General features: G+C 40.7%; 1 protein-coding gene across 1 annotated transcript in view; it reads right to left on the bottom strand.

The window, feature by feature from the left end:
- Positions 1 to 25,465, bottom strand: part of DNAH5 (dynein axonemal heavy chain 5) — a 180,058-nt gene that overhangs the window by 117,521 nt on the left and 37,072 nt on the right. Inside the window, exons 17-31 of the mRNA XM_058680132.1 lie at positions 22,091 to 22,236; positions 18,327 to 18,492; positions 17,449 to 17,667; positions 15,332 to 15,522; positions 15,158 to 15,245; positions 13,701 to 13,834; positions 11,781 to 11,982; positions 10,990 to 11,225; positions 10,181 to 10,399; positions 8,868 to 8,930; positions 7,935 to 8,173; positions 6,996 to 7,236; positions 5,166 to 5,365; positions 2,704 to 2,857; positions 981 to 1,144 (exon numbers count right to left, since the gene is read on the bottom strand). Of these exons, the coding sequence (XP_058536115.1) occupies positions 981 to 1,144; positions 2,704 to 2,857; positions 5,166 to 5,365; positions 6,996 to 7,236; positions 7,935 to 8,173; positions 8,868 to 8,930; positions 10,181 to 10,399; positions 10,990 to 11,225; positions 11,781 to 11,982; positions 13,701 to 13,834; positions 15,158 to 15,245; positions 15,332 to 15,522; positions 17,449 to 17,667; positions 18,327 to 18,492; positions 22,091 to 22,236 (2,662 nt within the window). The remainder of the gene's footprint in view (positions 1 to 980; positions 1,145 to 2,703; positions 2,858 to 5,165; positions 5,366 to 6,995; positions 7,237 to 7,934; positions 8,174 to 8,867; positions 8,931 to 10,180; positions 10,400 to 10,989; positions 11,226 to 11,780; positions 11,983 to 13,700; positions 13,835 to 15,157; positions 15,246 to 15,331; positions 15,523 to 17,448; positions 17,668 to 18,326; positions 18,493 to 22,090; positions 22,237 to 25,465) is intronic.

The following is a 25,465-nucleotide window of genomic DNA, read 5'->3' as shown; positions in this document are numbered from 1 at the left end:
TATTCCTTGTTTGTCACCCTCCTCCAATCCCAATAAGAAATCAGGGACCGGGCCCGGCGGTGTGGTCTAGCGGCTAAAGTCCTCGCCTTGAAAGCCCCGGGATCCCATATGGGCGCCGGTTCTAATCCCGGCAGCTCCACTTCCCATCCAGCTCCCTGCCTGTGGCCTGGGAAAGCAGTTGAGGACGGCCCAATGCATTGGGACACTGCACCCGCGTGGGAGACCCGGAGGAGGTTCCGGGTTCCCGGCTTCGGATCGGCGCGCATCGGCCCGTTGCGGCTCACTTGGGGAGTGAAACATCGGACGGAAGATCTTCCTCTCTGTCTCTCCTCTGTATATATCTGGCTGTAATAAAATGAATAAATCTTTAAAAAAAAAAAAAAAAAAGAAATCAGGGACCGTCTCCTATCTTGTTAGACCAGAACAGAAGGAGGTAGATGAACTGTGTTGAAGCAGAGAAGATAGTACACCTTCAAGGGAGGAGGTATTCCACTGAATCCCAATCCTAACTAAAGTGTGAGCTTATCTGTGCAAAGACACCGCCATGCAGACCCTTGACAGCATGGAGCACGTGGCTTCTGTGTGAATACGAGTACTCAGCTGTGTATTCTGGGTTCACACACCGTGATTCATGACCTCTTTTTAGTTAAAGAATTAAAAAGCAGTGGAAGCTCGGTAAAGCTGAATAACTGTAGACATTTTGTCTGAGGAATTATAATGCTGAAATGTCAGTAAGATAGAAAGTGTTCATGTAAGAGAAAAGAGTGAAAGAGAAAACCAGAGGATGGCGTGAGGAATGCGTATGTGTCCATCCCTGTGGTGGCAGGTGGAAGATAACAGGAAAAAAAGGAAGTTACTAGCTCAGCTGTACATGGAACAGTGGTGTGACGTTCAGAATCTTCACAATGTTCCAATAACTCCTGGTCTTCAGTCCTTTCATCCTGGGATACTGGGCGAGTTCAGATAGCCAGAGAACCTACCCAGTGAGGGATTTCTGGCACATTTCCAACTGGTCCAGCAAGTGTGGTAACAGCTGCCCCATCGTCTCATCTCCAACACAGCACTGAACCACATTCGGCATCTCGTGTGCCCGAGTCATGATCTTCACCCAAGATTTATCAATATTGGAAAAGCGCTTGGCCTCCTGGAAAAATGAAGTAGCAACTATTGCTCCGGCATGTCTGCAATTTGAAAGGGAGGATCTCACACACCTCCAGCAAAAGCCACAGTCCTAACCAAAGCACTCACACTAGGTACACCTAATATCACACGTGTCCTATTTAATTCTCTCTGGGCCTCTTGAACTGTATCAATGCCTTTACTCCTGGTACTCCCATTATGTTCACTAAAAACAAAGACAAATAAAGAGCTGGGCATTTAGTGTAGCAACTAAAACACCAGTTGACATGCCAACACCCCATATCACAATATCTAGGTTCAATTTCCTGCTCTGGGTCCTGACTTGACCTTCCTGCTAATGCAGACCCTGTGAGGGAGCCATAAGGACTCAGGTGATTGGGCTTCTGCTACCCACGTGGGAGACCTACAATGAGTTTTCATGGGAATCTCTAAATGGAGTGAATTTTCTGTTTTCAGGCTTTCCACACTGAATATCAGATTGTTTGTATATTCAGCAAACAATTTCAATAAGTATACAAAATTAATTCCTGTATGATTTAATACTGCAAAACAAAATTCAAATTGACTTTTTCAGGAAAAGTCAAGAAACACAGCTTATTTTCACAAAGTACCAATATATTATTTTTATTGTTTCCCTTAACTCTTTCTCTTTACCTCCAGTGGGAATAGACTAAATACGGCAGCAAAAAACTCCACCTTGTTCTGGTATAGTCTAGGTGACAGTTTCTATTACTAAGTTTAATGTTAAATTCCTTTTTCCCATCAAGAAAAAAATGCATAAATACAAAAGAAAAAATTACAAATTTTAAAATTCATTCTCAGTTAAAAAAAATGGTCTGCCTTACAATTGGATAACAAATCTATCTTCGATGATTTAATGGAAAACAAAGCAAAGAGAAGGGAAACTGAAGAGAACAACATAATTATGCTTCTAAAATTCAACTATATTGTTAAAATGTTATAATCTTGTAAACAACTTAATGTAATTGAATACGAAATCTTGCGATTTGGTGAAAATGTCTTTTAAAAATCTCAAAATATACTCTCTACCTACCTAGTAAGATGATTATAATTTGTTGAGGAAAATACACTCAACATGTTGAAAGGAAGCTCTTTTTGTTTTGCTCGGATTTTTTTTTTCTTTCAGATTTCCACCCCTCAGTTTGACAGTACAGATATAATTGGGTGCATTGTATAGTGCGCATTATTTTAAAATGTCAGTAGTGGAAGAACAAATTATCACACCATTGTCATGATAACTGTGCTGTAATTCTGCACTCTTCCAGTTTCTATCTTCAGATTGTGTGGAGAAGCACACCACTTAGGGAGGCTTCCCTTCTTTATTTTGTTAACCTTTTATTTCCCGCCACAACTCACACTTTTGCAGTGTTCCTATTCACTGAGTGTCACAAACCCTTTGAACAGTAACAGCAGCAACAAAAAGATTTGGAGGAAAAGTCCATAGAGATTAAATTATTATTGCATTTTTAAAAAACTATTATTTCTTGGATATGTCTTCAATTGGAAAAAAAACTGATGAGATAGTAAAGAAAATTGCAAAACCTTGGGCAACTGCTTGGCGATGTCCCCACCCACGAAGACGGCTTCTAAATAAATCCACAAGTTTTGCACGGTCATCCAGTTCTCGATGATGTCTGTGGAGTTGGAAAGGTACTGTACCCATTTTTGAATCTGGGCTTTGAAGGGCATATTGTACCTAAAATAAGAAATATGTTAAATATGCTGTGGGGTTTTTTTTGTCCCTACTGTTGTTGATGGTTTCAAATTTTAAAAGCTCTTAAAAGTCTTCATTGCTAACCTCTTTAAACATTGGTTAGGTTGCTACGCCTTAAAATTACATTGGCATGTGATTAGTTTATCACCATTCCCTGGGACTAGTCTGCCATTTGTTCACCTTTCATCCAGAGCCTGGAGAGAGGTGGCAGACCCGTCATCTCCGAAGCAGTGAGGCTCTGGACCTGATTCCATACGTCTCCCAGAGTTCTATCACACCGCCCTGCTGCTATGTCCTGGGCTGGTTCCATCCACCCTCCAGAGTTCCATCATGCTGCCCACTGCTGTTGTGTCCTGGGTTTCTGTACCTACTCTTTGACTCTCTGGTTTCTCATCTATGGAACATCTATAGAATCCTGGTGGAACAGACAACGAATGCAATTTTCAAATACAGTAATATCTGAACTCTTAAGCCTCTTTTTCGTTGGATCTCAGTCGCTCTTACTTTCCACCCACCCATGTCCAACTCACACAGGTCTGTGCGTATATGTATAAAAGGCCTTATGATTGTGAACTTGTATATCCGACTGTCACTCTGCTGCCTCTTTCATGGTTAATCTACTGTCCCTTTTTTCCTTGAGACAGACTGCCAACAGCCTCCTAATATCTTTTTCTTCCTTCTTCTTTTATACATAAAATCCCATTTGTATATGAATTCACTTGTACTCCCATAAAAATCCTGCATTCCCCAACTGTCTTGGCAGCAATGTACTATCATAAGTACAGGTTCCAGACCAACAGTTCTCAAATTCGGCTGTACTTTGGAAGCGTGTAGCAAGCATCAGGTAGTGCTGACACAGGTTGGACGCCCACTCACAGAGATGCTTATTCAGCAGATAAAACAAGCGGCCCAGGCACTGGGATTTGTAAATGTTCCTTGAGTTTATCTGATGTGAAGTAAAGGCTAAAACCCACTCATTTTACATGAGATGTGAGAAATGACATCAATGTAAAGGAAGACGCCACCCAGAAATGACTGAGAGTGATCCAGCTAGAACTGAAGCTAAGGTTTCTGACAGAGGGATGTAGTCCCCATTCACCCTGAACCAGCTACTCCTTTTCATGAGATAGATAAACTCTGTTACTGCATAGGCAATTTTGTACGTAGTGCAGAAAAATGTAATACTGATTTTTACAGCATTCCATTATTTTTCCTCTTCTCTTTCTCAGCCCTCCACTGATCCCTCTAGCCGTGCGAATTATGGACTTGCATATCAGTGATATAAGAATAAAATTTTAATTTCTATGTCCATCCTTGTTAATCAAGTTTTTTCAGTGTTCCCCAATACATTCTGAACGTTTTATGCTCTTCACCAAAACGTAGCCCCACAAAAACATAGATCTTTGCTTTGCTCAATGTTCCACTCACAGCACCAAATGTTACACACAGTAGGTGTTCAATAAAAATATGCTATAACTGGTTGGTCAACTAGAAGCTGCTGGTAAGTAAAGCTTCTTGACCTTCAATGCAAATAATTTTTGCTTAATTATATATTGCCTTTTCTCCCTTTCTAAGTTGTGTTATTTTCCATTTACCCTTCATTCTGGCAGGATAGCAATAGTAAGCAAGTTCATTAAAACTCACCAAATCCTGAGCAACCCAAGCTCAGTATTATCAATTGTCTAAATCTCCAAGATTTAACTTTACATCCCATGTTACTCACTTTGGCATACCAACTAAGTGGAAAGAATATTAGTTCTTACAGAGGCAATATTAAGTAAGTAAGACTTCCTAACAGTATTGATACAGAGGAAATAAATGATATTTTAAAGCTAGAATAGCACAATAAATTTGCATCCTGAAATTCATTCTCCATTCTGATTTGTCGTCTCATTCAAATATACACCCAACTAAGAGTTCCTAGTCCACAAATATTGACAAAAAGTTTTTTCATCTAGAATGATTAGTCTGGAACTCAGAGCAATGTGTCTCCCTGGAATTTGGGGTGTATTGAGTTATCAGCTGTGCAGTGAGGCTTGTCCATGACAAAACTGAAATGTTCAGTAAAATATAAGTGACTAACTACATGATGCATTATTAGGTCCAATTGATTATCTCACATGCCTTCCACAAAAAAATAATGAAATAAAACCAGTATTATTCAAGCTGTGCCAAAGACTAAAATTAAATGTTTTTAAATATGAAATAAACTGATAAGAGCACTTTTCATCAATTACTCTTTGCTATTGTGGTTCTCAAATCTAAGGAAAAAGATGGATGGCTTCCTCACCTGCTGCTCAGAAGGGAACCCAACACCATCAAGCTGTCCTCCATGCTGGCAATGATTTCTGAGGTGCTGTCTCCTCGCAGCAGGAGTTCTCCGCGGGTTTTGAAGCTGCCAAAGGTGAATGTCCTGCTGTCCCATTCGTGTATCACCTGCTTCAGCCTTTGTTCAATGTCTCTTTCTTTGACTGCACTGACACAGATGTCCTATGGAAACAACAGGCTCTCAATGTCTTACATATCCTCCCTTAATGGTCTAGGTTCAGCAGATGTCCTCTGTTCACTACACCAAAAAGGGAACCAGAAGATACATTTGTTTCTGTGCAAATTAAAAAAAAAAGTTTTGAAAGCCATGCAGAGTTTTATCATAACATGCATTTTCTGTGAATGCCTTGAAGATCGCCTTCTATCTGTGGACAGATGTATCTTCAGATCTCGACTGCAATACAACATATGATTATCTCTATGTAGATTTAAAAGTGGGACAAACATGGGGGCAAAGAAAGTTAAATAACACAAACTTAATTTAAAATTTCCCATCAAACTATTCCAGAAAGAAAGATGACAGGAAAGGGTAAGAGTAATGTTGGCTGAGATTTCTTCATGTTGCTCATTTACCTCTAAGGCCAAATGAAAGCAATGTCTTCCTCTCATCTCCCAGGCAACCTCTCCAGTCTGCTCTCCAGCTCCATCTTCTGCACCCTCAGGTCAGCACAACCTCCATCCTCAATTTTCTCCTACACTCCATTCCCTCCCTGTGTGAACTAACCTTTGCCCAAGCATTGGATAGGCTTTTACAGTCCCAGGAAAATCCCACACACTTCTATTAAATGTGAAATTCAGGTTCGTGATCCTCTCCCCCTGCCACCTAATCTGATCCTTTCCAATAGTCCCCATTCCAGTGACAAGCACCACTATCCATCCAGATCTCACAACAAGAAAACTATGGCGTTCATCCCTAGCCCCTTCCCACCTCTCTCCTGCAAGGTTTTCTTTGTCACCAAGTTTTGCTCAGTTTCATCTCTCAAAGAGCTGTTGAGTCTTCCCTCTTTAACCTCACTTACTCCAACAAACCATTATCTCTGACCATGGCCTCTTTTATAGTTTTCCCATCATCCTTCCTACCTTGTATATCATGTCATTCCATGCTTCAAATACATATCCTGAATGTTTCCCATTGATTTGAAGATTAAAATTATGAACATGTCCTTGGCCCAGGATCCTGGCTCACTCCATCTCTCTGACCTTATTTGTATCCTGCCTACCCATTACCCTTAACCCATCCTCATGGCCTATCTTCTAGCACCCCAAACACATTCAGCTCTTTGGCATGAGATGTTTATCTGCCTGGACTCCTCTTATTTGCACTTTCCAAGTCCTTTGCCCTTGGCACATGACCACCTTGTCTTCACCATACTAGGCTTGCATCTGCACCCTAGACTTTCCCGCCTTTACCAGCCCCAGAGAAAGCAGCCCCATTAGCCAGAGACTCTCATAAGCAAGTACAATTTTCTTTTGATTACATTTACCACATCTTATATCTTTACATATATATGTAATTATTTATATTTTATTTATATATGTAATTATTTAACTACACTAATAATGCAACGCTCTTCAAAATACAAAAATGCATCTCCACCTCCCCCAGCATGAACCTGAGCAATATAGTAGGCACTTGCTAGACATTTGTTGAGGAATTACTGCTGAATGCCAGGAAATGAGTTTCAATTGTCCTGGCATAATATACTTATCCAACATTTATCATACAGGAATGTTCTTAAATGCCATGAGACTATCTCATCTTCCATTACATCATGATACCTCTCAATTGTACCTCAATTTCCTCCTTGTATTTCAGAAGAGGTGCTTCCATGATATTTCTTAATTTAAAGGTTTCACTCCCCACATCAAGACTATGCCCAGTAACAGCAGCTATCCTCTGCCAGTGCCTTTCCATCATGGCCTTACTGGCCATGTACTCCAGCAGTGGGCAACACTCGCTGAAATCATCAATGATCTTCTTCAGGTCCAGAAATGCCTGCCAGTCCTTCAGGGCTCGGGGCAGCTTCCGACATCTGCCAAGAGAAGCCAGGGTGAGAGACCATTCAGGCCTGAGCCCAGCCCTCTGCCACCTCAAGCAGGGTGCTAGCATTACCACCAAGCTCTCCAAATACTTATTCCATTTTTTAAAATTTCACCATTCTGCCTACATGGTGATTTAAAACACTGACTTACATGGAAAATTTTATATTACAGGAAATCGCTCCTCCCAATTAGTAATCATTCCTCCATTCCCTCCTAGCAATTACTGCGGTGGAGACATCATAGCAACCTTTCAAGTCAAGTCAATTCTACAAGCATGTACTGAGAACTCACTGAGTACAAAGAACAACACACTGTGTCTGACTTTGAACAACAACGACCTTTCACTTTCACTGGACGCAACACTTCACATGATGTTAAAATAATCATCTCACCCTTCCTTTTATTCCAGGAAATCATCTAACACAAACCTCAAATGTTTCATAAATGCGACATAAGGAGTTCCCTCTGAGTTTCAGGAAAGTCCCTAAAGGCTCTCTTCCAGGTTAAAAGATGTTCTCATCTCACTATGTAAACAGGAGGGTCATTAGTAAAGCAATTGACACAGACCATGTCAACAGCCAGCAACAGTGCAACATCTGGAGTGAAAGAAGATCTTGGCAGCACATGAGAAAAGGAAGCATTTGAAGTTAAATAGCTCTAGAGGGGTACTAAACATTTAAATTCTCACCTGTTCTGGAATTCTAACAGCTCACTGTTAATTTTTTCAATATTCATTTCTGACCAAAGGACCTCATGATAACTATTTACAGTTTCTATGACACTGTTATACAAAGTGTATATTTTCTGAAGAAGACCTAGTTGCTTCTTTATTTCAAGAAGCTGAGGATACTGTGTAACAGGCAGGCCGAAAAGTTCTTCTCCTCCAGTGTAGGTGATGTATTTCCGGTAGATGTTGTCAAACTGATTCTAATAAAAAATGCAAGTGAAAACATATCAGAATGATTCACACATGAACAAACATATAAGGTGAAATGAAACGTGGTCAGGTAGGTATTATGACCTAGATAGTTAAGTTACCAGTAAGGGTGTCTGCCTCCCTTACCAGAGAACTGGTCCCAGCTACTGCTCCGTACTTCCAAATCAGTTTCCTGCTAAAGTGACTGGGAGACAAGAGATCACGGCCCATGTACTCGGAATTCTGCCACCCACATGGGATACATGGATAGAGTTCCTGGATCCTGGTTTACGTCTGACTCAGCCCCAGCTGTTGTAGGCATTTGGGGGAATAAACCATTAGAGTAAAGATCAATGTGTGTGTTGGGGAGATGAGGAAGGATGTCGGATGCCCTCCTGTCCTCCCACTCTGTTATTCAGGCTTTAAAATACATAGTTATTTCTTCGAAGAAAAAAAAGGAAAGAAAAGCTTGGCAGACAAGTCAGCAGGCATGATTTCTGGACACACAGAAATAGGAGTACTATGTAGGAATAATTAATTCCTAGAAACCACCTCCAATTGCAACCACACCAAATCATATTTTTAAAGTAAAACTATATGCCATATTCTACAATAAGTTTCTCTACCTTTAAATGAAAGTAGATAAGCATTTAAAACACCAATAAGGTTTCCACTGTTTAGAAGATCATAAAAACCAAAAATTACCTGAAACATAATAAGTCTATCACTGGCTTCCTGTGGCTTCAAGCCGCTTGCCATCGGACCATTCTGAAGCAAAAAGTTGATGTAATGTAAGACAAAATGTTTGCATTCTGATTTCATGAACTTAAAGTGCCTGAATATTTAAAGTAGTCTCTGCATATCGCACACAAGACAGGAAATAGAGGGTTTTTTTAATTTCTAAAAATGACCTGAGAGAATTATTTGGAAACATTTTTTAAGTTTTAAGAAATCATACAAATGCTAAGACATTTTGAAAATTAAAAACATTTATTACTATTTCTCTTAGGTAAAATAAGCAAAGATGGGTCAATGGCTATTCAATAAAAAGTGTCCATAATGCTTGATTTTGAACTAAAGTACATGTCTCATAACTCAGGGAGTTCACCACTCAAACATCTATTTGCAATGTGCCCCATAGTCTCAACATTACAATCGGGTGCTGGCACTATGGCTTAGCAGCTAAACAACCACCTGCAACACTGGCATTCCATGTGGGCACCAGGTCAAGACCTGTATGAAGCTCCTGGCTGCTGCCTTCAGTCTGGCCCAGCCTTGGCCGTTGTAGCCTTTGGACGAGTGAACCAATGAACGAAAGCTCGCTCTCTCTCTTTCTCTCTTTCTCACCTTCCCTCCCTGCCTCAGCCTATCCCTCCCTGTAACTCCGCCTTTCAAATAAATAAATATTTTAAAACACATTATACTCAGTTTCTGCCATACCAGAACATATTAACATTGGGGTTTCATCTTTCTTCATCCACAAAGTTTCTATGTAGACCCATCCCCTAACTTTCTAATGCTGTGTTTTGTTTTGTTACAAATTAATAAGCACAAATGTCATATATTCTTCATATTTCTTTGCAGTAATACATTAAAATAGACTTCAAATGAATCTCTTTACATAACATGTTCCCACTGTAAGAGTCTTCCCTAAAATCACTACTACAATTAAGAGACAACCCCCCACCAGGGCTCTGTTGTGTCTTTGGGTTTGTTTGTTATACTTAGGGAATGCTGCGGAAAGCAGGACTATGTTACTAACATCTCCAGTAGCAGACCAATGATGGTATCATAGGAGCAACTATTTCAAATTTCTCAATTTCTGCTGAGATTATTCTGTATGACCTCTAAGTGAAGAGATTATGAAACAGGAAATTTTTGCTGTCATGAAAATAAAATTCCCATTGCTGTAGAATTATTAGGCTATTTCATGGCATTTGACACAATTTAAGAAACAACCATAATTTGCATAGTCTCTTCAAATGAGAACACACACACAGAGAGAGTCTGAGGCATACCAAATCATAGTCCAGGTAAAACTGGTGACAGTCCTGCAGGAAGAGCTCCACAGTGCTAACGAGTTCTTTCCTGAAACTGGGCTGCAGGGAGACCAACTCATGGTGGACTTCACTGGCACGAGCCAGAAGTTTCTCCCAAGCATAGTGCAGAGTATCAACCTTGTCCATCTCTTCCTTGGCTATCAGAAGTCCATATTTGTTAAGCAGAGCATAAGATTCCTACACAAAAAAAGGAAGAAAAATCTGCCAATCAGACAGATAAATCCACAGGCAGTCATTTATTAAAACAGAAGGGAAGGGTCAACAAGACGGGGAAACTGCTGTTAGAACTCCAGCTAGTCCACCTGCACCTTGCGGGAGCAGCCACACCACTCCACCTTCGCTTCCTCATCTGTAAAATGGAAAAGTTCTCTGAGTACTTCACAGAATCTCTTTGAGTACTGAAAATAGAAATTTAAATGGATTTTTAAAACTATAAAGCACCATAGAAATCAAAGATGGCTTTACTTAGTTCCTTAAATTATAAAGACTGAAAAACTGTATCAAGTAAATAAGTAAAAACATAAGACACTTTGATTCCTGATATGAGAAGTATGAAATAACTCAGGGTTTATAATTCAATCCCATTTCAATTTGTTGAAAGGCTTCATTCATATGACTCAAAGCGGAATTTTCTTATCAAAGCTCGGACGAGGTCATGGCCCAGCAAGCAAAGCCCTAGATGGCTCTTAAATTTAGTACCCAGGCCTGGCCTCAGCTACCTGATATTGTGGGTATATTTCTGCAATAACTGGGTGAGGCTCAGTTACCTCAATAGGCCCCACTTGGAAGTCAATGAGGATTTGCTGCTCTCTGATTTCTTTCAGAGTCCCCATTGCAATCCGAATATCATCAAGGTCTTTAATTGGACGATTCAATTTCTTACTGAATTCCTCAACAAGGGTAAAAATGTTTTCCATCTCGTTCCTGTATTTTTTGTTACAGTGACGTCCAACGACAACCATCCAGGCCTTTGTTTCAGCAGTCAGGGCAAGTTTCAAATCAGCTGTAAAACACACATGCCCAGAGTTCAGTTTGAAAATCCTTGAGCCAGGGTGAAAGACAAAGGGCCATTGTTCACCAACAGTGACTGCCTCACAGCTTCACCCTCCAGCAAGAAAACTCAAACTAGAAGGCAAAGCACTTTTTCCTAATCACCAGACAGGCTCTCATTTTGCAAAGCTTGTTTTTCACAGTTCAAACCATTTGAAAACACTAAGAAAAAACTCTTCAAGTTAAGCCCCAAACATCTGTTATTGCTAGTTGGAAAAGAGATAGTAAGTTTTAACTTAAAGTATAACAGATTCATCTCTTTTCTCTGGGTTGGCCTTCGATTTTTAATGGTTGCCAGCAAAGTGTGTAAAATACTGCAGAATAAATAATTACACCAAAGGCAATAAAAAAGAAAAACCACAACTACAAATTGGTCTTAAAGCTTGAGGCCCATGAAAAGAAAGTCAATTTTTAAGAGGGTGAGAACACACTGGAATACTAATCTAAGTAAAGAGACACAGCAGTTCTGATGAATTAAACACAACTATCCAGAAGAAAAGTGGCCAACCTGTGTACAGAGCAATGGAACCCACACAGATGTATTCAGGCTCTGCATTAATTTTCTTCTCCAGGTTTTGGAAATAGAGAATCTGGGATTCAAACTCAGAAAGCAAGGGGTTATTCATAATGAATGTCCTAATGGTTTCTTCCTTCTCTCTCTGCCATATGTGATTATAGCTTTTGAAGCAATCCATAGATGTAATGACTTCCTAGAATAGAAATAACAATAGATCTGCATTAAGAAGAAAGAATCTGAAAGGCTATCATGAAAGAACTGAGTATTTCCCAGTTGCTGGTGGTTTCCATGGCTTTATAAACAAGCTTAATGAACGAGGTGATACTTGGACATGGCACTGAACTTGGACTGTGGATAATAGTGTGGCTAGGCATTCAGGATCAATAACAGTTGCATTGTTACCATTCCTGACCAAAGGGAAAGAAGCTGTTTCCAGAAAAACAGAATCTACAAGACACTTACCCAAGAGCCATCATTGCTAAAGATAGACCTTGGGTTGAAAACCAGAGTAAAATTATGTTACAGGAAGGGGTTTATGAAAAAAAAAATCTGAGAATATTCTACCCCTTCTCAGCCAGATCTCTGCGATGCTTCATTGGTTGTTCCCCTCAGAAGCATCAAAGGGAACGCACAGACGTGTCGGCCAAGCTCAGAAAGCCATGGGGTGAAACCGTAAACAGAAGAGAGCCAAAACAAATCCCACAGTGACATTCACAGAATTGCATGAAATGTGCATCTATTATAAACTAACATCTGGGCGATACTGCAACACAGTATATATGCTCATATCTGGACATCTTTTTCAAAAGTTTCCTCTTAAATTTAAGAGTCAGCTTCATACAGTTCCCACACACTTCCCATGTTCCTAGGTATTCTTCAGTGATGTTGGTTGCTCTTGTTGTTTTACACAACTTTCTTTAACTGGCTGTGGGTGGCATGTAAGTCTTAAAGTCAGCTTTAGATAACATTTTAAGTTTACATCATACTTTGAGGCTTCAAGTTTCACTAAATAAAGCTAAACAAGTAAAAATGTACCACAATTCAGCAAGAAAAAAAGACAGGCCCATAAATAAAAATCAAATGAAAAATTCTGTCGGTTACATTTGTATAAGTAAAATTTAAAAAAAAACACAGATCATTAAAACTGTGTTTATACTATTAAAATTGTATCTGCAAACTACATTAAATCTATTCTTTGCATTCATATCTAGCTATCATGATATAATATTTTCTAAAAAGACAAAGTGAACCTGAATTTACATCCACAACCAGTACAAGTCTGTTACAATAGAAATAATTGCTTAATTTCATCCTCAGTTTTATCTAATTTCCATATGCTTGACCAGCAAAGGTAGGGTCTTCTATTAAGTTCTAGCAACATTTTGAAAGAACACGGATATTAAAAAAAACTTATGCATAGATTTGATAAACTTTTATGCCAAAACAAATTCATCTTTTAATTCCATTTCTTCAACTGGCTTCTGAAGTGTTGTCAATGACATTTATCAATTTTATCTGGTAGTTTTTAGCAGTTGCCTGACTACAGACACATGAAACTTCAGCTGCAAGCATTGCCATCTTGCTAATCCATTTGTACCACTTCTTTCTTGAGCGTAAATTACAGCACTAGACTGACCTGTGATGTAGAATACATAAAAAAGTTTCATTTGTATCTTCAAAAATTTTTAAGCATGAAATCAAACACAACGTGAGAATGTGAGACTTGCCTTTCCCATTGGGTTCTACACTGAAAGCTCTTCAGTTACACAGATGTTTGCTCTGCAGGTACAGAGGGCTCGAGCTGCTCACTGCAGGCACAGGGAGACGGGGGTGGGGCTACCTGCAGGGCGGGGCTGAGCTCTGTGTCACACAGGCACGTGTCCATCCCAGCTGCAAATCCTCCTGACATACCTTCTTGGTCGAGCTGATGATCGTGCTAAGCACAGACACCAATTTTACAATCTCTTTGTTGTCAGAGATGTTCTTATAATAGTTCTTGGCTTGCACAGGAATGGGTAAGTTTACAGATGCTATCTCAAAGGTATCTAAAATTTTAAAAAGAAGAGCAAAGTTTATATTAATAGCATAGAGAACATGATTTTTAAAGATAAGGAAACATCCATAATGGTAGAATTGGGATCCCTGAAAATCCTCTTATAAAAGCAGTGGTAATAATTGTGTCAACTTTTCAGGACTCCAGACATTCACCAAAGCTTGCAACAATCTAAAAAGTCCTTATCTAAGCCATCAACTGCTGCCTCCCAGAATCTACACTCATAGAAAGCAGAGCCAAGTCTCAAACCCAGCCACTCCCACACAGTGAATGGGCACCTCAATCAGCAGCTTGGCCACCAAGCGTAATTAATTTATTATAGAAACACACAGAGAGACATGTACAAAGCAGCTCATTCCCCAAGTGCCCACGACACCCAGGTCTGGGCCAGGGCTGAGACCGAGGCCAGGAACTCAGTCTGCACCTCCAATTTGGGCACAAGAAATCCAGTCTTAGAGCCACCAACACTGCCTCCTTGCATCCTTACTAGCAGAAAGCTGAAGTCAGGAGCCAGAGCTGGGACTAAACCCAAGGAACACTAAGAGGAAGGAATGCATTGTGGCTTCCAGGCTAACCGTCAGTTGTCTTTTTAATTATTATCTACTTATTGAGACTTTTTTCACGTTATTTTAGAGGGGCTTGCCTCCATTTCTTCTCCATGGATAGTTAAATGGCCATCTCGGGAGGACAGAGACCAACACGGTTACACAATGTCAGCTGCTGCTGGGTTGACTAGGGAAGTAGGACGGAGAAGGACAGATTATATCACCAGTAACTTGTACATGATCTCAATACTAGAGAACACAAATGAATATCATGGCCTATACAACAAAAATCACAGTGTGTTAGCCAATTACTCCACAACAGGAATCCAAAAAAGAGATAGATGACACGATTGTGATAACACACTGCCGTTCACCTGTGAAACTCAGGTGTTTCTGACCCAGTTCTGATTATCAAATTGGACCACATGCCACAGGAGCACAATGGCTGGTCTGACCCACCAGAAATAGACTGTTTTATCATGGTGACATTAAAACCTATGGAATCTAGATACTTTGTATGCTTAAAATTTGTTCATCAATTTATATTTTGATCTGGAATTATTTGATAATTATAGGGAGCAAGAAGAAATAAAAAGGATCTTCAAAAGTTTGTGAAAAAGTCACATCACAGAAGACCTATGCATAGATTTCCAAACGTTTCATATAAAATGAACTAATCTTTTAATTCCATATTCCCTGAAGTCTTGCAAAGTGCTCTGATTCATGGGATTTGCAACAGTCCTTTTTCAAAACAACTGAAAGAATATTACCTTGCAGCTCACCTTCCCCCGGTTCAACATCAGAATCACTCTCCTCATTGTTTGGCAAAGCAGCCATTTTTCTTTCATGTGCCTTTTTCTGCAACATAAAAGGGAGTTTCAGCTCCAGCCCAGGTGTAAAGGAAGCAGCTTCCATACGAAACAATGTCCTCATGGCACACCTACCTTGGGCAGTGGCTCAGTGCTCCACTGCCTAACCCCCTTGGGGACGCTGATGACACACTCCACGGCTTTGTTTAGTGTCTGCTGTATATCTTCCAGGGCAGGGACCATGGCAATGTTGGGAATCGCCAGAGTGATGTTGGCCCGGAAAATGGGCGCACTGTTCAGCTTCATCATGGACGCACTTCCACTGTCTGAGTTCATACAAACCAGGCAAGAATTAGTACTCACAATTTAAAATGGAACTTACTTCATTTTTTAAGCTGACAAATTCGGCTCCTAGAAAAATACATTATAAATGCATAATTGAACAGATATTTGCTTAATGTAGGCAGGAATAAAAGAATGAACGCTGGTGAAGCATCTACTTGTGTTCAAGGTAACAGAGCAGTTCAGAGGAACCAAGACATTTTCTGCTGACTGCAGTTGGTTGATATACCTTCCCTAGAGGACCAGGCTTAACTACAGACTCTTCCGAGAAATAGCAAAGGTAACAATGTCCAAATAGCAGGATGCAACAAAGTAGCTAAATGAGCAAGGAACAAAAGGAATACCTGCCAAGACATACAAAATTCAAAAGGAAAAAGTTTATGTGTCTCAAATAAAACATACGACTTTGTATGTATAATGAGAATGCAGAGGATGCAAATACAAAAGAGGGCCTGGCACAATGGCTCAATTGGCTAATCTTCCACCTCCAAGCATTTGCATCCCAATAGGCACCAGTTCATGTCTTGGTTGCTCCACTTCCCTTCCGGCTCTCTGCTTGTGGCCTGGGAAAGCAGTAAAGGACGGCCCAAAGCCTTAGGACCCTGCATCCACGTGGGGGACCCAGAAAAGGCTTCTGGCTCGTGACTTTGGATCAGCTCAGTTCTAGGCATAGAGGCCATTTGGGGAGTAATTGAGCAGATGAAAGATCTTTCTCTCTGTCTCTCCTTCTCTCCATAAGTCTGCCTTTCCAATAAAAAATAAGTAAATCTTAAAAAAGCCATGACTCGCCTTTCATACTGAAGGGACTTTTAAAGTTGCATACAGTGTAAGGGTAGACATACAGACATATATACAATGGGTGTGGTTGCATGAATGTGTATGTTTCATTCATAACTTTAAATGGTTGGGAACACTTATAATACATAAAATTAACACTTGCTAATTTCTAATGGCAACCTTGTATTTTAAAGAAAGGAGTTCATTCCATTCTGAAATGAAACAAAACATTATACACCATGCCACCAAACAAAAAATTCTTTTAAAATTTTTACTTTTAATGCTTTAATAAATTGCTCTTTTTTTCCCTTTTTACTATATTTGGGAATCCCCAGGTTCTAGAAGCTGTACGTGGCCCACCCGGGGAACTCAACACCTGTTGTTGGACTAAGCAAAGGCAGAGAGATCATTTCACAGAGTGAGGAAACCAACCAGACGGCACCGAGCTGACATGATGATGATAAAACAAAATCTGCTTTGAAGAGTACCACATTAATAAGATCATTTCTACTTTTTGTAAGAGTTGTAGAAACCAACAGAACAAAGACATAATCTTATCCACACGTTTTCTTTAAAAGTTTGTATTTTTTCTCTAATGAGTTTATTCTCTTCAATTCTTTTCTCATCTTTGTTTATTTGAAAGGCAGCAGGCAGCAAAGCAGATAAAGAGACAGAGACAAAGATCTTTCATCTGCTAGTTCACTCCCCAAACGCCTACAATACCCAGGGCCAGACCAGGCAAAGTCAAGAGCTCAAAACTCAGGTCTCACATATGGGTGACAAGGACAAGAGTATTTGATAGACCACCTGCTGCCTCCCGGGGGATATTATCCAGAAGCAGAGTAGCTGGGACTCCAACCAAGCACTCCCGTATGGGAAGCAGCTTAACCTCGGTCAAATGCCTGCTACCTGGTGTGATGGGTTTACCCTGCACATGCAGATTGAAATATTGCACCGTATACCATGAAAGTGTACAAGCATCACACACAGTACAAACCTTGTTAAAGTATTTCTAAAACACAGATTAAGAGTTGTTTTAATATGACTACACATACATGTGCACAAGCGCATGTGTGCACACACACACAGCTATGCCTGATCAGCGAGTAGGCAACCATGTGGGGTTGTGTTACCCTGGAAGTTAACTGTGTGGGAGGATTGGATGCGTCTGCGGATAGCCTCCAGGGTATTCCTTGTAACTTTCAGGAGAGCATCCATGTTCTGATGGTTGAAATGAGAGAGCAACTCGCAAGCTGCTTCTTCCAGCATCTCTGTTTCTTTCTTCCGTCTCATGGCTGTCATCAGAGGCAGGGAAGGTGCAAGAGTGTCAGAATTTTTGTCCTCTGTTTTGTCTATTAAAAAACGAGAGATATAGGGAGAGGTTAGATAGAAAGACAGAATAATCTAAACATTCATGACAATTGAGGGGGAGAAAATCTAGGTAAATTACATGGAAATTTAATATTAAACATCCTGCATCTTCCAAACTAAGGTGATCAAAAGGTAGGCCCAAGTGGACTACTGCAGTCACCTTCCCTCTGTGAGAAAATGTGTCCACGGGAGAAGCCGGAGCTAGGCCTAGAAAGCTACACAGGGACCCAGAGGCCTGGCTTCTTGCTCCTCCCACCCTCACATACCCTTAGGGCTTAGGGAGAGGACACATTGTTCAAGCTTCAGTGTTCCCACCCACCCAAGAGCTTTTCTCTGGTGTAAATACTCTGTGATGAGAATTCCAACTTATTATCCATTCAACTCCCTTGATAAAATGCAATCAAATACTCCATACATATACAAGGGCCTACACAAAGTTTACTTTGAGTTCAACAAAATGGGAGTTGACAGTGTGTAGACTCATTACAACATGCTCAGGATTGTGAGAGCACATTTACAAATATCATAAAAATTAGGAAAGTGTTGAAAAAGTTGTGAGATTAGTTGCTAAACAGAACATTAAGTTATGGTGATCTATAAATGTCCTATAGAAACACTCTTTCATTACCATAGCACTTACCAGAAGTTCCATTTTTTGAATCAATATCATTTTTAGTAACTACTTTCTCACTGTCTTCTTTAGACTGAATGTCCACATCCAGCAACATGTTTATTAGCTCATTGACTGCTTCTTCCACTAATGAGCTTTTAAAATGTAATATCCGAGCACCTTTGACACAAAGATCCTAATTTAAAATAAAAAAAAAAAGTACGGATTGATTTTTGTCTATTTTGCCGTTGAGAACTTCTTAGCAGCAATCGCAACACCAATGGTTCAAGCTACAGCTGAGCCTGCAGCCTCCAGTCATGCTTCATCCTCCCTTCATACCTGCCCAGGTCAAGTGTCCTGTCAGGAGATGCACTGAATTCCAAGGGACCGACTCAAGCAGCGTGAATGGAGTAGAATGGCACCTGACGCACCAGGAGCCTCCGGCAGCCTTTCTCCCCAGGCAGAAGTACATCAATCAGCACTGTGCACTTTCCTTCCCTCTCATCTTCGCCAACAAGCCATAGCTATTGCCCGGTAAATCCTCAGACCTAGCTCCATCTCTCCAATTACATCACACATGTATCAGGGATGAAATTTAATACATGGAAATTAACACGACTTGAAACACTATAATCAATCCTGCAGGAGATCAGGCTGAGAATGAGAAATGGGTCGGGGGAGTAATAGAGAAGAGGAAGATAGAGACAGATTGGTGTCTTACCACCTGATTAGAAAATGAACCTAAAAGCCAACACAGCCCCAGTTAGGCATCCTGAGAGTCCCATCTGCTCCAACACCACCACACTCTAAACTTCAACTTCACGATTCCGTCACTTCGTCATCACAATGATCTTTGCCTTTAAATGCAGGAGGAACCTGATGCGTCCTAAAGCAAACTATTTAACTTTATTTTATAACCACATAAAGTTCAAATTAATTTGACTCCAAACTCAGAACTTGACCTAGTTCTCACTCTCTAGCTGTAATTTAGAGACCATTACAAAAAAAAAAAAATTAGAGATAGTTATGGTCAACGTGCAAGTCAGAGATTAAGTAAGGGATGGTATGGAAGTAACCTGATTTGGTAACAAACAGGCTCTGGTGGCTCTAGATCCTCCATTTTCTCCGGGTCTGCTTATCCTTAACCCCTGGCTCATGCCCTCTCCTGACTACAGGATTCCTCACTTCAGTCACCTTCTACCAGCATCTCATTCGGTCATTCCCTCCGCCTCCCCTTCCCCACCGAGGAGATCAACCCAGAGAGTGATCCAAACTGCCCACTCGCACATACAGAACAGGGCCACACCAATGCTTGGCACAGGGAGTCTGTGGTCCCCAAACTCAGCCTGGCCTCAAGTGCTACCTGTGACCAGTCACTTTGCTCTCCCAAGCCCCTTAACTGCTGTGGCTCTAAAATTTTATATCATCTTCTCCCAAGATAGTCAGTTAATGTCCCCAATTCTGGCAGCAAGAGCAAATGGAAGCCGTGACACAGAAATTCACTCAACTCTCTGATCCCGCACCCTTACCTAGAAGATGAAGTGGCCTGTCATGAAGCCTTTGTCCTTTTGTTTCAGTGAATACAATGCTTCTTCCTTTGTTCTGGAACAAACCCAAAACCTGAGTTCTGAATAGCAGCCCCTCCCACTTCCCCTGAGAAGACCCTGCCTACCAACCTCCTCTCTGTTTAACCTTTCCCCACATCCACTACACTTCAGCACAGCACCTTCCTCTTGCCTCCACATCACACCTGCTGCACCTGCCCTTCCCTCTGCCTCTATGCGCTTGCAGATGCTCACAGGGCTTGCTCCCTCACTTCCTGTTCAAACCTCACCCTGGACCAACAGCATAAAGCCAGAACTCCGCATCAGGTGGTTCTCCTCTCATTGCCACTTTCACCGTTCACCACTTATCACCAGCATAGGTTTGTTCATTTACTTTCTGTGTCCCCTCCCTTGAAAGTGGGTGGGTGCACTGACGATAGGAATCTCATGTTTTCTTTACTGAATCCTCAGCAGTAGTTCGCATAGGAGATACACAAAATGTCGTTGAAAGGATAAATGAGTTATGAGCAGTAAATGAATTCAAGAGAAATTGTTGACTGCCATCAGTAATCAAAAAGGCAAATTGCCATTAGATTCCATGATTTTTTTCATCTAGACGAAAACTACTAATTTATAATAAAAGTTTTTGTTGGAAGAAGAAATTGGTCCTAGTGCATTGTATTGTTACTTGTTAACATCCATTTGAAAAGCAATTTGGTGACAATTATCAAGAGAGCTGACAAATAAAGCCACATCCTTTGACTCAATAAACAAAGAAGAAATAATAGAAAAAGGGACAAGAACTGATGCACAAATATATTCATCATACCTCTCTTGGCACTTAATTTGGATCTTCCTGTTTGATAATATAATCATGATTAAATATAAACTGATTATTACCATATAAGCAAAAAAGAATTAACACAGCAGGCCTGAGTCTGCTGTTCTTTGAAAGAGCTACTTTCGAGGCTGGTTGCAAGCTGGCCTCTGGCAGCTCGGCTTTCAGGAGCTTGTCTGCTGCCTAGCTGATAAGGATGACTGTGACTGGACTGCATGAATAATGTGGTTTATCTGAACACCTGATGTCTTTCAGGAGTCTGGGATTTTGGTCCATGCTAGGTAGCGCCTATGTGACAGTCCAAAAAAAGCCTCTGCACTGAGTCTGAACTTGGCTTCCCTGCTGAGACACTTGGTCCATAGGTTACTGCCTTTCGTTTTTGAAGGAGAGATAGGAATGCCAGCTCTCAGAAAAGAGAGAACGCGTTAAAAAGCAGGCGAGAGAGTCCCTGAGACTCCGCTTATCTTTTCGTTATCCTTGCTTGTGCCTCCTACAAAGTCACAGCAGTAAGCCCTGGCCTTGCATACAACTAGGTGCTAAGTTCATGAACCCCAACACACACACCAACATAGTGATCCTGGGGTCTCCTAACTCAAGATATTCACATCAGGGCCTGGCGGCGTGGCCTAGCGGCTAAAGTCCTAGCCTTGAAAACCCCGGGATCCCATATGGGCGCCGGTTCTAATCCCAGCAGCTCCACTTCCCATCCAGCTCCCTGCTTGTGGCCTGGGAAAGCAGTTGAGGACGGCCCAAAGCTTTGGGACACTGCACCCGCATGGGAGACCCGGAAGAGGTTCCTGGTCCCGGCATCGGGTTGGCGCGTACCGGCCCGTTGCGGCTCACATGGGGAGTGAAACATCGGACGGAAGATCTTCCTCTCTTCCTCTCTGTCTCTCCTCCTCTCTGTATATCCGGCTTTCCAATAATAATAAAATCTTAAAAAAAAAAAAAAAAAAGATATCCACATCAGTAGACTCTTCAAGCAGATCTTGCCTTTCCCAGGCTTCCACATAATGGGTCCAGAACTTTATGCCATGAAACACCAGTCTGGGAAACACTGCTCTACAGAAATACTTGATGGAGATATTCCATCAACATAAAACTCTCCTAGGAAATAGCCCCTGGGCGCCACAAAATACGAAAAAATCAGAAATGTGCTCCACAACAATTTGCCTCCCAATGATCTGGAAAAAAGGATTTGTCCCTCTTTCTGTGTGGCTGCTGAGATGTATTTCTCTTCATTTCAAATCATTGCCACAAAGTTCTTTGTATCTTCTCCATCACAGAAAAATCACAAGTAGAGGGGAAGGTCTAATTTGTTCATGCCAAAAAGTCTTTTACAGAAAAGTGAGTAAACCCCTTCCCCTGGAGAAAAAAAAAATTTTAATAAAAAGCATCAATCTTGCACAAACCTTTGTAGCTTGCAGAAAGTCTTGACAGGTGAGGGGCTCCTCGTGGGGGAGCTGACAGAGAGGTGTGCCACTCATTTCCTCCAGAACAGCATCGATGCGGAATGCAATCAAGTCATTGACCCTGTCGAGAAGCAACTCCAAGTCCTCTTTAGAACAAAAATGGGAATACAGGAATTGGATACAGTTTTGTTGTTATTCATAAAGCATCAACAATTTGATTAAACAGTAGGAAAATCAAGATTAAGGTTCCTGAGGTTATATGTGCGTGCCTAGCAGCATCTCACCCTCACACTGCTGCTCCAGCTTGAGATCTCCCCCAGTGCTGTTTCTTCCTTCACTTGCTTTCCAGCTCTCTTAGTCTCACCTACACCTGAGGATTTAGTTAGAGGGACCTCACTCAGAAGGCTTTCTGGAAAACTGAATGGATTCAAGAGTTCCCACGCCCAGGTTTACATGACATTCTGTACCTATCAAATGATCTACTCCTCATGCCACACTGTGTACACCACGTTGTCTCCTTGGGTGTGTCATATGTGTTTCCCAGGTTGTGTTCTCATGTGTGCCACACTCCACCTGCCGAGCTGAGTCAAAACACAGTCACCAGGTTGTCTACTCAGCAGCACATCTGGAATGCACCTTTTCCACCTTTACATCGTTGGCACGTGGCTCAGTTCCTACTCTACAGAATATATTCAAAAAATATTTTTGAAGTAAGATTTTTCTAATGTTTTATTACTGTTACCAGTATAAGGTATATTTTTATCCTCAAGTAACACTGAACACTAAATTTCCAGAATGAAAAAGCCAACCCTGAAGAAAATTAGCAAGAAATTTACATTAAAATAGGAATGACCTGGGCAAGCATTGGTGAAGATGCTGCCTGAGATACCCACATCCCACATCACAGTGTCAGGGTTCATATCCTGGCTTAACCCTCAACTCTGGCTTCCTGCTAGTGTACTCTCTGGGAGGCAATGACGGCAGCTCATGTAGTCAAGTCCCACCACGGAGGTGGGGACCTGGACTGGGTTCCCAGCTCCTGGCTTCAGTCTGACCCAGCTGCAGCCATTGCCTCCAAAATAAATAAATAAATGTCTTAAAATAAGAATGTGGACTAATGCATACCCATCTAAGGAACAAGACATTTGTAAGCATATGCCATTGAGCAAAATCTCTCCTTTTCTAAAACTACTTTCTCCTTGGAAATCAAGTTGAAAATGAATAAAGGCCAATCTTGTGTATTCATGGTATAGCAGAGACATAAACACTTCCTTAAATAAACACTTCTACATCCGAAAGAACAGAAGTCTAAAATCTTTTGATCACATCTATGCTAATTATAAAGGAAGATACTCAGTTTCCCAGAGTTCTGCCTGGCAATCTTATGCACCACTAAAGGATAACCAACACTTTTATTTACACATGTATGCTCAGAAAAAGTCTGGGCTTTCTAGCTGATGAACCCTTCAAAGACTTTCAAGAACATTTCTGGCAAGCTGGAAAATGATCCGCTGGGTTGGCACCATGGCAGAACGGGTAAAGCGCACCAGCAGTACTGGCATTCCATATGGGCACCATCTCAAGCCCTGGCTGCTCTCTGCTTCTCTCTCTCTCACTCACTTTTTCTCTCTATCACACATACATACACACACACACTCTGCAACTTTGACTTTCAAATAAATAAACATTTTTTAAAAAGAAAGAAAAATGATCCTCCAATAATGCCCCTGAACTAATTCCTTGTGAACATTATCTTGTGTGACAAATGCAATGTTGTAGATGTGATCAAATTAAGGATTTTGTTATGTAACTCTTTCCCTGAATCACATGTAATCATAAGGGGCCTCAGGCTATAAAACACAATATTTATGAATAGACTGTACAAAACCAAGTCCTTAAAAGTCCCACATATTATTAGCAAGAGTGGCTCTTAAGTGCTTCATACAAATAGCTATCTGTTAATAAAAGAGACTGATCACCAATCCAACAGGGACTCTAACACAGCCTGCCCCACAAAAAGGTAATGTTTGTTCAATGTTAGTCTCTGTCTTTAGATTATGACAACATATTAGAACATATATAGAAACTATCTCCTTATTTCCAGCTAACATTCTATTAAATAGCCAAGCTACACTCTAGTCCTCACACTCTCTAGAGAGAATGCTACGAAGGCTTACCTTTTTCACCTATTCCAATTTGATTATCGTAACTCTCATTACAACATTTTTTGAATATTTTATAAACCCCACCTTTGAAAATGTTAGCAAATTTTCCTTTTGTTTTAAAAGATGTGTTTCTAAAATAAAATTGATTCAGACAGGAAACCAGGGTCTAAATCTCATCCTTACCTGCTTTCTCTTCCATAACAGAAAACATTTCACATCTTAGGGCCATAGCTTTCTGGCCCTTATACTGAAAATCTTGTTTAAGATTATGTCTAAACTGTTCTTCACACCCCTAAATGCTGCTATTTTAAGATATTTTAGAGTAATCAGCCTTCAAACTGTAATTAGTTGTAAATGAAATTCACTCATATCCAAAAAAAAATCATAATTTGTCTTTGAATTGAGTTCCCAATCCATAAGAAAAACAAGATGGAGGAAGCAGCAGCCATCACTCCCAGCCCCACTCCCTACTGCCGACCCAGGGCTTCCTCAGAATTCTTGCTGGTAAACTAAGCAACTGGGCACATCTGTGCACCAAGTTCTTTGGAATGTATAATGAAAACCTACTGCTAAGATGAGCTCTTGACTTGTTAGTTTATGGAACAGGTACTATGGCAGCAGCCCCACAAGTGGAGAGAGAGAGGAGAATGAAACAAAGGTATCTTATGGGGTATCCAGAAATGAGGTCACAGAAGGAGTGACCCAGAAATGAGATGTCAAGAGCTTAGGTAGCAATGGAGTTAGGAAGGTAAAGAGATGGGAGGAGCACAACTAGACAAAACAATGACAATTATGAATGTGAGTCCACTGCTATACTGCCAACCGACAGGAATATAAAAGCAGTGTTAGCAGCAGCCTGACGCTCAAGTCCTCCAGAAAACAAACTTACGTTATTGGAGTTTCCTAGGTGCATTTGAGCCCAGGATCTTCCTTATAGCACACTTGCACATGCGTATTCTGGGAAATCACATTTTATAGAATACATTTTCTTACATATATTTGAAAGATTATGATATATTCTATTAAATGCTTTTGTTAACTTTCCATTTACCAACCTGTTCAGCCCTCTCCTCTGTCCAAATACGTATCTTTTAAGCCAGAGTCTCAAAATATACTAGCACATTAGTATAGAAAAATGAATAACTCCAAAGATTCTTAAAACCCTAAAGTCTGAAAATAAGCATTAATGAAATATGTGGATAGCATAGTG

Source organism: Ochotona princeps, chromosome 23 (assembly GCF_030435755.1).
Source record: "Ochotona princeps isolate mOchPri1 chromosome 23, mOchPri1.hap1, whole genome shotgun sequence".
In the NCBI taxonomy this organism is placed as follows: Eukaryota; Metazoa; Chordata; class Mammalia; order Lagomorpha; family Ochotonidae; genus Ochotona; species Ochotona princeps.
The sequence above is the reverse complement of the archived record's forward strand: the minus strand, read 5'-3'. Positions and strand labels throughout refer to the sequence as shown.